Source organism: Entelurus aequoreus, linkage group LG19 (assembly GCF_033978785.1).
Source record: "Entelurus aequoreus isolate RoL-2023_Sb linkage group LG19, RoL_Eaeq_v1.1, whole genome shotgun sequence".
Taxonomy (NCBI): Eukaryota; Metazoa; Chordata; class Actinopteri; order Syngnathiformes; family Syngnathidae; genus Entelurus; species Entelurus aequoreus.
This window is the reverse complement of record NC_084749.1, coordinates 45,465,459-45,480,074: the sequence shown is the minus strand read 5'-3', so window position 1 is coordinate 45,480,074 and position 14,616 is coordinate 45,465,459. Positions and strand designations below refer to the sequence as shown.

The window sequence follows — 14,616 nt, the reverse complement described above, 5'->3', positions numbered from 1 at the left end:
ACACAGCGGCGTTTTAAAAAGTCATACATTTTACTTTTTGAAACAGATACCGATCATTTTCGATATTACATTTTAAAGCATTTATCGGCCGATAATATCGGCAGTCCGATATTATCGGACATCTCTAGTTGTGACCTTTCTCTGCCAGCATAGGTATCCACCATTCTATGTTTTGATGACTGATGGCCATACTTGTCAACCTTGAGACCTCCGATTCCGGGAGGTGGGGGGTGTGGTTGGGGGCAGGGGGCGTGGTTAAGAGGGGAGGAGTATATTTACAGCTAGAATTCACCAACTCGAGTATTTCATATATATATATATATATATACACACATATATACATATATATGTATGAAATACTTGACTTTCAGTGAATTCTAGCTATATATATATATATATATATATATATATATATATATATATATATATATATATATATATATATATATATATATATATATATATATATATATATATATATATATATATATATATATATATTTATTTTATTATACATATAAATAAAATAAATACTTGAATTTCAGTGTTCCGGAGGCTATCCAGTAGATGGCAGTATTGTCCCGTTTAAGAGTGTCACAACATTGCTGTTTACAGCAGACGAACTGCTTTAAGGTAGACAAAAACGTGACTGCTGTTGTTGTGTGTTGTTACCGCGCTGGGAGGACGTTAATGAAACTGCCTAACAATAAACCCACATAAGAAACCAAGAACTCGCCCTTGATCATTCTACAGTTATAACGTGATTGGGCAGGCACGCTGTTTATATCGTGGGAAAGCGGACGTGAAAACAGACTGTCGCCGCATTGAGCTGGAGGGGCGTGGCCTCCAGCTCCGGCTGAATTCCGGGAGTTTATCGGGAGAACATTTCTTCCGGGAGGTTATCGGGAGAGGCGCTGAATTCCGGGAGTCTCCTGGTAAAACCGGGAGGGTTGGCAAGTATGCTGATGGCGCATAGATTGATGTCATGGATGAATGGTTCCACTCCTACAGTATATAAAATCGTATATGCCACAGGTTTCAGGCTCATAGTCCGGAAATGATGGTACAGTTTTAGCAAGCAGAGCTGCATAGGTGTCCAGAAATGTTCCTTACCACAACAGTGACTTGGGGGTTGTTGTGTTTAGCAATATCTATCAGGTTGAGGTCATTGTAAGACAGGTTTTCCATACAGCCGTGGAAGTGTTTGTCGTAGAGATGACTCCTCTGTGCTAGGCTATGCACAGCTCCGACACTCAACTGCACAGCAAAAACAAAACATTGACATCAGACATCAAACTGCATGTCGTTGTGGCTTGTGCAGCCCTTTGAGACACTGGTGATTTAAGGCTATATAAGTAAACATTGATTAGAGCTCTTGGTGCGTGCATTCTCTATTGTGATCACTGTTGCACCCTGGCTGGGCCTACTGCTGGGTTTTGGGTAGCACCAGGCCAGTTCCTTTGGTGTGACTGGGCTCTGGAGGCCTGGACATCCTAAATTCCGAGCCAGGTGCATGGCCTCAGTGAAGCGTGACCTTCTGGCCCTCCCTCAAGTGGTTGGTTATCAGCCTAATTTGGTCTACTAGTGGTCTTGGGTGGCCTGGGCGGTGCGGGCATCATAGGATGACATAGCTTATTGCTCTACACCAATATCTCCTCCCTCCTCCATCACACCACAAAACATTACTCAGTTCTAAACACTTATTGACATTGTTGTTGCTGTTTTCAGTTGTGACGGTATAATAAATGCCACAGTATTTCGGAATCAGAATCATCACAATAATACCGTGACGTGATAAGGTATACAATGAAAACTTGGTCAGTGTAGTTTTTTTTTGCTGGCACTTTTGAATTGGCCGGTCTGGAAGTAAATTACATCGTCGTAGAGGAGAGAGAAATAATTGTTCTCTCAGACGTTTTCTGAAGTTTTCATTCAAAACTATCCATGACTTTTTGAGTTATCTTGCTCACAAACCCTGGCAAAAACACGACCTCTTTGGTCTTTTTGACCAAAAAAATTGGACTTTTTAGCCCAAAAAAATCCTGGCTTTTTCACACTTACAAAAAATCCCGACTTTTTGACACAGCAAATTCCAGAATTTTTTACACTTAGAAAAAACTCCGACTTTTTGACAAAAACATGTCCAACTTTTTGACACTTAGAAAAAAATTCAGACTTTAACACTTACAAAAAATCCAGACTTTTTGACATTTACAAAAAATCCTGACTTTTTGACAAAAAAAAATTCTGACTTTTTGACACTTGGAAAAAATTCTGACTTTTTGACAAAGAAAAATTCCAGAATTTTTTACACTTAGAAAAAATTCGGACTTTTTAAGACTTAGAAAAAATTCCGACTTTTTGACACTTAGAAAAAATCCAGACTTTTTGACACTTAGAAAAAATCACGACTTTTTGACAAAAAAATGTCCAAGTTTTTTACACTTAGAAAAAAATTCAGACTTTAACACTTACAAAAAATCCCGACTTTTTGACAAAAAAAAATTCTGACTTTTTGACACTTAGAAAAAATTCTGACTTTTTGACAAAGAAAAATTTTGACTTTTTGACACATAGAAAAAATCCCAACATTTAGACACTTACAAAAAATCCTGACTTTTTGACACGAAAAATCCTGATTTTTTTACATAAATTCCAGAATTTTTGACATAAATTCCAGAATTTTTGACATAAATTCCAGAATTTTTGACAGAAATTCCAGAATTTTTGACAGAAATTCCAGAATTTTTGACAGAAAATTCCAGAATTTTTGACACTTACAAAAAATCCAGACCTTTTGACACTTACAAAAAATCCAGAGTTTTTGACACAAAAAAATTGAGTTATCTTGCTCACAGACGGACAAACAAACCCTGGCAAAAACACGACCTCTTTGGTCTTTTTGACCAAAAAAATTTGACTTTTTAGCCCAAAAAAATCCTGGCTTTTTGACACTTACAAAAAATCCAGACTTTTTGACACAGCAAATTCCAGAATTTTTTACACTTAGAAAAAATTCTGACTTTTTAAGACTTAGAAAAAAATTCAGACTTTTTGACACTTACAAAAACCCAGACTTTTTGACATTTACAAAAAATCCTGACTTTTTGACCAAAAAAAATTCAGACTTTTTGACACTTAGAAAAAATTCTGACTTTTTGACAAAGAAAAATTCAGACTTTTTGACACTTAGAAAAAAATCACGACTTTTTGACAAAAAAATGTCCAACTTTTTGACACTTAGAAAAAAATTCAGACTTCAACACTTACAAAAAATCCCTACTTTTTGACAAAAAAAAATTCTGACTTTTTGACACTTAGAAAAAATGTTGACTTTTTGACAAAGAAAAATTCTGACTTTTTGACACATAGAAAAAATCCCAACATTTAGACACTTACAAAAAATCCTGACTTTTTGACACAAAAAAATCCTGATTTTTTGACAGAAATTCCAGAATTTTTGACAGAAATTCCAGAATTTTTGACAGAAAATTCTAGAATTTTTGACAGAAAATTCCAGAATTTTTGACAGAAAATTCCAGAATTTTTGACAGAAAATTCCAGAATTTTTGACAGAAAATTCCAGAATTTTTGACAGAAAATTCCAGAATTTTTGACAGAAAATTCCAGAATTTTTGACAGAAAATTCCAGAATTTTTGACACTTACAAAAAATCCAGACCTTTTGACACTTACAAAAAATCCAGAGTTTTTGACACTTCTAAAAAAAATTTAGTTATCTTGCTCACAGACGGACAAACAAACCCTGGCAAAAAAAAAAAACATAACCTCTTTGGTCTGCAGCAGTTTCAAGACAACACACAAAGCCAGTCAAAAGTTGTGATGTTTTAACCCACTTTTTTTTTTCTTTTTCCCAATAACATTGCATTAACTCGTAGTTTGAATTGATTTGTTTTCCAGGTTTTAAGAAGGAAATGCGCCAGGCAGTAAGACAGACAAAAAAAAAAAAAGTTTGAGAAGCTACTTGATAAACCGCCACCCAGAAAATATGTTTGATGAGGTATAAACATTATTAAATGTTAAAATTGTTGGCTAACTTTTCTGAGAATCAGCATTTTCCAAAGTGACATAAGATGTCCACTACAGAGGACACTGATCCTCTGAAGTTAGAAGACACTAACGTGAACGTTATATTCTGTATATGTGTACTTGTTTGTAGCAATAATATGATCAAAGCATTTGAGCAATATGTTTGTGTTTAATTACAGTAAGTTTGTTCATCCTAAACACAATTTTACACACTGTAAAGTTTTTAAGGTTTTTTTTGTTTTTGCTTTTGGTCGTACTGTATACCACAATAATATCGTACCGTAGGCTTAATACCATGATAACATCGTACCGTGGGATTTTGATACCGTTACATCCCTACTTTCTGCTATATATGTTTTGATAACATCCTAGTCAAATACTAGCAGGACAAGTTATTGTTCTTGTTGTTTTTGCTACTGTAACATTGTCCCTTGCCATTACTTTGTACTCACATCTCCTTCTACCTTCCCACAGCTTTATCAACCAGGTCCTGACAAGCACTGAATTCATGTTGTTGTTACTGTTCCTTCTTTTTACATTGCTTGTGCTGTGCCCCAGCTTCCATAACCAGGTTCTATATCAGTTGTCTCCCAGAGTCATCTATTTTTTTTTCATTTTTCCTTCTCTTTTATATTCTTTCTCATTCCTCTGTTTGGCCACTAACTACACTTCTGTCTGGTGTTCCAAAAGATAACAAAAACACAATCACAACAGGAGTATTCTGGACTGACTTGTACAGTAAATCCACAGCCACCATTTGTACTGCATGTCCAAGCTTCCAAACAGGAAAGGTAAAAGAAAAATGTCAGACTTTTTGACACTTAGAAAAAAATCCCAATTTTTTGACAAAAAAATGTCCAACACTTTGAAAAAATCCCGACTTTTTGACATTTAGGGAAAAAAATCCAGACTTTAAGACATTTAGGGAAAAAATCCAGACTTTTAGACAAAAAAAACGTCTGACTTCTTGACACTTACAAAAAATCCAGATTTTTTGACAAAAAAAATTCGGATTTATTGACAAAAAAACTCCCGACTTTTTGACACTTACAAAAAATTCCCGACTTTTTGACCAAAAAAATTCAGACTTTTTGACCAAAAATTTCCGACTTTTTGACACTTATAACCCAAAAAATCCTGGCTTTTTGACACTTACAAAAAAATTCCGATTTTTGTCTAAGTGTTTAAAAGTCGGGATTTTTTTTGCCAGGGTTTGTTTGTCCATCTGTGAGCAAGATAACTCCATTTTTTTTATAAGTGTCAAAAAGTCGGGATTTTTTCTAAGTGTCAAAAAAACTGGATTTTTTGTGGTGAAAAGTCGGGATTTTTGTAAGTGTCAAAAAGTCGGAAATGTTTTTGTCAAAAAGTCGGGATTTTTTGGTTAAAAAGTCGTGATTTTTTCCAAGTGTCAAAAAGTCGGAAATGTTTTTGTCAATAAGTCGGACTTTTTGACACTTAAAAAAAAAAGCACGACTTATAGACAGAAAAATGCTGAACTTTTTGACACTTGGAAAAAATCCAGACTTTTTGACACTTGGAAAAAATCCAGATTTTTTTGATACTTGGAAAAAATCCAGATTTTTTTGACATTTAGGAAAATCCCGACCTTTGGTAAAAAAAAATTCAGATTTTTTGACACTAAGAAAAAATCCTGACTTTTTGACACTTCGAAAAAAATCCTGACTTTTTGACCAAAAAATTTCCTACTTTTTGACACTTTGAAAAAACCATGACTTTTTGACACCTAGAAAAAAAATCACGACTTTTAGACAAAAAAATCTCAGACTTTTTGACACTTAGAAAAAAATCACGACTTTTTGACACTTACAAAAAAAATCATGACTTTTAGACAAAAAAAATTCTGACTTTTTGACACTTGCAAAAAATCCAGACTTTTTGACACAAAAAAACCCCAACTTTTTGACACTTACAAAAAAATCCAGACTTTTTGACACTTAAAAAAAAATCCAGACTTTTTGACACTTACAAAAATCCAGACTTTTTGACACTTACAAAAAATCCAGACTTTTTGACACAAAAAACACCCAACTTTTTGACACTTAGTAAAAATCCTGACTATGACAAAAAAAATCCTGACTTTTTCAATAAAAATAATAAAAATAAATACAAATCTAGTATTACCAAAAATAATTTATATATACATTATTTTCCTTCGGTAAAACCTGTAAAAACAAGTTAGTGTGTTAGCCTCATTTAACATAATCAAAACCTTGAATCTTATTTTGAGAGAAGAGAGGGAATGAGGTATGTTTGAAATAATAGTGCATGTTTATTGTGTCACACTGTTTGTCTTACCCAGCGAATGTTCCAGTGACTGAGCTCAGCTGGTACGACAACCTGCTGTGTGTTTTTATCCACAGAGAGTTTGAGGTAGTTACCAATCCGTTCTAGCTTTACGTGGTGCCAATGTTGGTCATCGAGTAGACTTCCCATTGTCACCAATAGATCACCACCAGAGGATGAGCTCATACCTGTGGCATGGACAAGAAGACATTAGGTGGTAGGATGCAAAGTTAATACAAGTATGTGAATCCTATGAAGTTTTTCTTTCAATTGAAATGTTTTATGTAAATGTCCTTCCATGTTTTCCTTTTTATTTGTCTTTTTGTGACAAATATTCAGAATAAAGAGAATGTCATGGGAATAATGACGTCATAAGACAAAAAAACAAAACCAAAACTTGTGCTAAAAGTAATCATTCATTTAGTTCGGCGTTTGATTGTCCAGATTCAGGTTTAATTCATTCAGACATTTCAACATTTGACGGCTAACGAGAGAATGTTTTAAACACATGTTTGAAATGGAATATGCAGAAGCTAAAGCCTATTACAGCTATTCCAGTGTATTTACAAAACACATCCAGAAAAATATGCCAACATCTTCTGCACGCAGATGTACTTTTGCTTTATTTTCCGTTCATCACAAAAACAAATGAATGAAAAATCTCCCATCATATTAATTTTGCATTCTTAGCATCCATACTCAACATATTTTTTTTGATTGATTTCTTGAAAATCATTTTTAATTGAATAAAAGTTTTATAGTAATTTAGCTTTCGGTCTAACTTATTCCATACATTAATCCCCCAAAAAGACACAAAATGCTGCTTTGCACGAGTTCCCATGTAGGTTTTTTTTTTTAAACATGACTTTCTTTTCAGAAAAATGATTAACATTTAACAGTTTGTTGACTTTAGATATTATTGCAAGAGATTTAAATCATTTGCCTTGATATGATTTGTATGGGGTTTCCAACTATGCTAATTAAACTAACTAAACTAATTATTTTTCTTCTATATATTTTAATGTTTCTAGATTGTTACCACAACTAAGTATGTTGCTGTCATCAGCAAATATTAAGCAATGGGAAGTGCTGTCTAAGAATCCTAAAACTGCTGCTGTTTATAAAAACAGACTATACAAATCACAGTAGACATGTTAATGTATTATAGTCGCTCAAGCCACAGACCACAATATGGATATTGGACACAAAATATCCTTATCATTCAAATTATTAACACAAAAATGTTCTAAAATAAAACAATACATTAATGCAATTACAACCTAGCAATTCAAAACAAATGTATTAGGATGGGGGTTAGAACCCATTTATTTAGAAAATTGGACAAGCAAACAAAAAAATTTCCGACTTTTTGACACTTGGAAAAAATCCAGAATTTTTGCCACTTGGAAAAAATCCCAATTTTTAGACGAAAAAAAATGTCTGACTTTTTGAAACTTGGAAAAAAATCCAGACTTTTTGACGACTCAATTCCCGACTTTTTGACAAAACAAATTATGACTTTTTGACACTTGGAAAAAAAATCTGATTTTTGGCACCTGGAAAAAATCCTGACTTTTTGACACTTGGAAAAAATCCCGAATTTTTGACACCTGGAAAAAATCCCGAATTTTTGACACTTGGAAAAAATCCCGAATTTTTGACACTTGGAAAAAAATCCCGAATCTTTAGACAAAAAAATGTCTGACTTTTTGAAACTTGGGAAAAAAATCCCGACTTTTTGACGACTCAATTCCAGACTTTTTGACACTTACAAAAAATCCAGACTTTTTGACAAAACAAATTATGACTTTTTGACACTTGGAAAAAAATCTGATTTTTGGCACCTGGAAAAAATCCTGACTTTTTGACACTTGGAAAAAATCCCAAATTTTTGACACTTGGAAAAAATCCCGAATTTTTGACACTTGGAAAAAATCCCGAATTTTTAGACAAAAAAATGTCTGACTTTTTGAAACTTGGGAAAAAATCCCGACTTTTTGACGACTCAATTCCCGACTTTTTGACACTTACAAAAAATCCAGACTTTTTGACAAAACAAATTATGACTTTTTGACACTTGGAAAATAATCAGATTTTTGGCACCTGGAAAAAATCCTGACTTTTTGACACTTGGAAAAAATCCCGAATTTTTGACACTTGGAAAAAATCCCGAATTTTTGACACTTGGAAAAAATCCCGAATTTTTGACACTTGGAAAAAATCCCGAATCTTTAGACAAAAAAATGTCTGACTTTTTGAAACTTGGGAAAAAAATCCCGACTTTTTGACGACTCAATTCCAGACTTTTTGAAACTTACAAAAAATCCAGACTTTTTGACAAAACAAATTATGACTTTTTGACACTTGGAAAAAAATCTGATTTTTGGCACTTGGAAAAAATCCTGACTTTTTGACACTTGGAAAAAATCCCGAATTTTTGACACTTGGAAAAAATCCCGAATTTTTGACACTTGGAAAAAATCCCGAATTTTTGACACTTGGAAAAAATCCCGAATTTTTAGACAAAAAAATGTCTGACTTTTTGAAACTTGGGAAAAAATCCCGACTTTTTGACGACTCAATTCCAGACTTTTTGACACTTACAAAAAATCCAGACTTTTTGACAAAACAAATTATGACTTTTTGACACTTGGAAAAAAATCTGATTTTTGGCACCTGGAAAAAATCCTGACTTTTTGACACTTGGAAAAAATCCCAAATTTTTGACACTTGGAAAAAATCCCGAATTTTTGACACTTGGAAAAAATCCCGAATTTTTAGACAAAAAAATGTCTGACTTTTTGAAACTTGGGAAAAAATCCCGACTTTTTGACGACTCAATTCCCGACTTTTTGACACTTACAAAAAATCCAGACTTTTTGACAAAACAAATTATGACTTTTTGACACTTGGAAAATAATCAGATTTTTGGCACCTGGAAAAAATCCTGACTTTTTGACACTTGGAAAATATCCCGAATTTTTGACACTTGGAAAAAATCCCGAATTTTTGACACTTGGAAAAAATCCCGAATTTTTGACACTTGGAAAAAATCCCGAATCTTTAGACAAAAAAATGTCTGACTTTTTGAAACTTGGGAAAAAAATCCCGACTTTTTGACGACTCAATTCCAGACTTTTTGAAACTTACAAAAAATCCAGACTTTTTGACAAAACAAATTATGACTTTTTGACACTTGGAAAAAAATCTGATTTTTGGCACTTGGAAAAAATCCTGACTTTTTGACACTTGGAAAAAATCCCGAATTTTTGACACTTGGAAAAAATCCCGAATTTTTGACACTTGGAAAAAATCCCGAATTTTTGACACTTGGAAAAAATCCCGAATTTTTAGACAAAAAAATGTCTGACTTTTTGAAACTTGGGAAAAAATCCCGACTTTTTGACGACTCAATTCCCGACTTTTTGACACTTACAAAAAATCCAGACTTTTTGACAAAACAAATTATGACTTTTTGACACTTGGAAAAAAATCTGATTTTTGGCACCTGGAAAAAATCCTGACTTTTTGACACTTGGAAAAAATCCCAAATTTTTGACACTTGGAAAAAATCCCGAATTTTTGACACTTGGAAAAAATCCCGAATTTTTAGACAAAAAAATGTCTGACTTTTTGAAACTTGGGAAAAAATCCCGACTTTTTGACGACTCAATTCCCGACTTTTTGACACTTACAAAAAATCCAGACTTTTTGACAAAACAAATTATGACTTTTTGACACTTGGAAAATAATCTGATTTTTGGCACCTGGAAAAAATCCTGACTTTTTGACACTTGGAAAATATCCCGAATTTTTGACACTTGGAAAAAATCCCGAATTTTTGACACTTGGAAAAAATCCCGAATTTTTGACACTTGGAAAAAATCCCGAATCTTTAGACAAAAAAATGTCTGACTTTTTGAAACTTGGGAAAAAAATCCCGACTTTTTGACGACTCAATTCCAGACTTTTTGAAACTTACAAAAAATCCAGACTTTTTGACAAAACAAATTATGACTTTTTGACACTTGGAAAAAAATCTGATTTTTGGCACTTGGAAAAAATCCTGACTTTTTGACACTTGGAAAAAATCCCGAATTTTTGACACTTGGAAAAAATCCCGAATTTTTGACACTTGGAAAAAATCCCGAATTTTTGACACTTGGAAAAAATCCCGAATTTTTAGACAAAAAAATGTCTGACTTTTTGAAACTTGGGAAAAAATCCCGACTTTTTGACGACTCAATTCCCGACTTTTTGACACTTACAAAAAATCCAGACTTTTTGACAAAACAAATTATGACTTTTTGACACTTGGAAAAAAATCTGATTTTTGGCACCTGGAAAAAATCCTGACTTTTTGACACTTGGAAAAAATCCCAAATTTTTGACACTTGGAAAAAATCCCGAATTTTTGACACTTGGAAAAAATCCCGAATTTTTAGACAAAAAAATGTCTGACTTTTTGAAACTTGGGAAAAAATCCCGACTTTTTGACGACTCAATTCCCGACTTTTTGACACTTACAAAAAATCCAGACTTTTTGACAAAACAAATTATGACTTTTTGACACTTGGAAAATAATCTGATTTTTGGCACCTGGAAAAAATCCTGACTTTTTGACACTTGGAAAATATCCCGAATTTTTGACACTTGGAAAAAATCCCGAATTTTTGACACTTGGAAAAAATCCCGAATTTTTGACACTTGGAAAAAATCCCGAATCTTTAGACAAAAAAATGTCTGACTTTTTGAAACTTGGGAAAAAAATCCCGACTTTTTGACGACTCAATTCCAGACTTTTTGAAACTTACAAAAAATCCAGACTTTTTGACAAAACAAATTATGACTTTTTGACACTTGGAAAAAAATCTGATTTTTGGCACTTGGAAAAAATCCTGACTTTTTGACACTTGGAAAAAATCCCGAATTTTTGACACTTGGAAAAAATCCCGAATTTTTGACACTTGGAAAAAATCCCGAATTTTTGACACTTGGAAAAAATCCCGAATTTTTAGACAAAAAAATGTCTGACTTTTTGAAACTTGGGAAAAAATCCCGACTTTTTGATGACTCAATTCCCGACTTTTTGAGACTTACAAAAAATCCAGACTTTTTGACAAAACAAATTATGACTTTTTGACACTTAGAAAAAAATCTGATTTTTGGCACCTGGAAAAAATCCCGAATTTTTGACACTTGGAAAAAATCCCGAATTTTTGACACTTGGAAAAAATCCAGAATTTTTGACACTTGGAAAAAATCCCACATTTTTGACACTTGGAAAAAATCCCGAATTTTTGACACTTGGAAAAAATCCCGAATTTTTGACACTTGGAAAAAATCCCGAATTTTTGACACTTGGAAAAAATCCTGAATTTTTGACACAGAAAAAATCCCGAACTTTTCTGGAGACAATATATTCCTTTACCAGCATCCCGAAGCACTTCATTATGATGGGGGTGAGTGCAACGGGGCGGTAATCATTGAGGGAGGAGATTGTGGGTTTTTTAGGCACTGGAATGATTGTGGCCGTCTTAAAGCATGATGGTACCACAGCCTGGGTCAGCGAGATGTTGAAGATGTCCGTGAGAACCCCAGCCAGCTGGTCTGCACATCCCTTAAGCACCTTGCCCGGAATGTCATCAGGTCCCGGTGCTTTCCGGGGGTTCACTCTCCTCAGGGTTTTCCGGACATCCGCTATATCCAGGTTGAGCGGCTGCTCATCAGGGCGAGGGATGGATTTTCTCGCCGTAGTGGTGTTAAGTGCCTCAAACCTTGCAAAGTAGTTGTTAAGGTCATCTAGGAAGCTGATACTGTTGTCACAGGGACAGGGGGCAGCTTTATAGTCCGTGATGACCTGTATGCCCTGCCACATTAGTCTAGTGTTTGTGGGGTTCTCGAAGAAGTCCTGTACTTTCTGACTGTGAGCACGCTGTGCAACCTTAATGGCACGGTTCAGGTTAGATCTGGCTGATTTTAATGCCACCATGTCGCCAGACTTAAAAGCCTTGTTCCGAGCCTTCAGCATTGCACGTACCTCACTGTTCATCCAGGGTTTCTCGTTGGCCCGTTTGGAGATGTTCTTGATCACACTGACATCCTCCATGCACTTCTGAATGTACACGGACACAGACTCTGCATACTCCTCCACACGTGTGGTGATTTTCGGTGGCGGCTGCTTTGAACATGTCCCAGTCTGTGGTTTCGAAGCAGTCTTGTAATGCTGACATTGCTCCCTCTGGCCAGGTCCGATCATCACCTGCTTCACTGTAGCTTGCTTCCTGATCAGCAGGGGCTTGTATGCAGGAACTAGCATCACAGATAGATGGTCTGAGGAGCCGAGGTGCAGCTTTATACGCCTGTTTAATATTGCTGAACACCATGTCCAGCTTCTTCCACAGCTTTATACGCCTGTTTAATATTTCTATACACCATGTCCAGCTTCTTCCACAGCTTTATACGCCTGTTTAATATTACTATACACCATGTCCAGCTTCTTCCACAGCTTTATACGCCTGTTTAATATTTCTATACACCATGTCCAGCTTCTTCCGCAGCTTTATACGCCTGTTTAATATTACTGAACACCATGTCCAGCTTCTTCCACAGCTTTATACGCCTGTTTAATATTTCTATACACCATGTCCAGCTTCTTCCACAGCTTTATACGCCTGTTTAATATTACTATACACCAAGTCCAATCTGCTTCCACCCCTGGTTGCAAAATTCACATATTGATGGAAATGAGGGAACACAGTTTTCATGTTAGCTTGATTCAAATCCTCTGCCACGATGAAAACTCCCTCTGGATGTGTAGTTTGCAGTTCATTGATGGAGCAGTACAAAGCATTCAAAGCTTCTTTGGTGTTAGCACTGGGAGGAATGTACACTGCTGTGAAGATCATAGCACTGAATTCCCTGGGTAAATAAAATGGCCTGTATTTTTTAGTTAATAGTTCTACATCAGGAGAGCAGTGACATGATACTATCTTCCCATTGTTGCACCACTTGTTATTGATGTATATGCAAACACCACCGCCTCGGGATTTACCAGTGAGAGTTCTGCTCCTGTTTGACCGAAACATAGTTAGCCCCTCGATGCTAACTGCCTCGTCCGGAACGGATGGTTTCAGTCACGTTTCTGTTAGAAATATGGCGCAGCAGTCTCTCATCTTGCGTCTTGCATTTAAATCCAGCTTCAGGTAGTCCAGTTTGTTCTCCAGGGAGCGGACGTTTGAAAGCAGGATGGAAGGAAGTGGCGTTCTGTGGGGATTAGCTTTTAGCTTTGTTGCTTTGTTGTTAGCCCCGCTCGGCATCCCCGCTTCTGCTTCCGATCACACCGCTTACGTCTCTTCCGTTGACGGTCCCCGCTGGTACTTGACTCCGCTGCTTCAAAGGCCGCTGGATGTAGCCGGCATAGAATCCCCATGCTAGCGAGGAGGTCCAACGTACACGCATCTTTCAGTCCAGAACGGCCCGATCTATCCACATCCAAAATTGTCTGGCGGTCGTATGTGACCACGGAGTGTCCACGCTGGAAGCCAGCCATGAATTTCACAGAATTTTCCGGTATATTTTGCCAAATTGTTCTATTACTACCATGAGCGTCTGCAAGCCGCAGCCCGTCAGGGCGCCGCCATTTTGACTACTAATGCAAGTTTCAAGCAATCAATCAATGGAGCCCCAATAGAAAACGCTCTATAGCCCGCAGAATTTTTTGGGGGGCTCTGGGAATCACTAATAAGCCGGAGTCCTTTGAACGCAGATTTCTTGCCGGGACATATGGCATACTTGCCAACCCTCCCGTTTTTAGCGGGAGACTCCCGGTATTCAGCGCCTCTCCCGATAACCTCCCGGCAGAAATTTTCTCCCGACAAACTCCAGTTATTCAGCCGCAGCTGGAGGCCACGCCCCCTCCAGATCAATGCGGACCTGAGCGGGGACAGCGGCGACAGTCTGTTTTCAAGTCCGCTTTCCCACAATTTTTACAGCGTGCCTGCCCAATCACGTTATAACTGTAGAATGATCGAGGGAGAGTTCTTGGTTTCTTATGTGGGTTTATTGTTAGGCAGTTTCATTAACGTCCTCCCAGCGCGGTAACAGCAGTCACGTTTAGTCTACCGTAAAGCAGTTCGTCTGCCGTAAACAGCAATGTTGTGACACTCTTAAACAGGACAATACTGCCATCTACTGGATAGCCTCCAGAACACTGAAATTCAAGTATTTGTTTTATTTATATGTTTAATAAAATAAATAAATA

General features: G+C 35.9%; 1 protein-coding gene across 5 annotated transcripts in view; it reads right to left on the bottom strand.

Annotated features, from left to right (window-relative positions):
* LOC133635399 (contactin-associated protein-like 4) overlaps window positions 1-14,616 on the bottom strand; it is a 207,247-nt gene that overhangs the window by 110,147 nt on the left and 82,484 nt on the right. For all 5 annotated transcript variants that reach the window (XM_062028564.1, XM_062028565.1, XM_062028566.1 and 2 more), the window contains 2 exons: window positions 6,366-6,541; window positions 1,114-1,257 (listed from right to left, as the gene is read on the bottom strand). In XM_062028564.1, coding sequence (XP_061884548.1) covers window positions 1,114-1,257; window positions 6,366-6,541 — 320 coding nt within the window. The remainder of the gene's footprint in view (window positions 1-1,113; window positions 1,258-6,365; window positions 6,542-14,616) is intronic.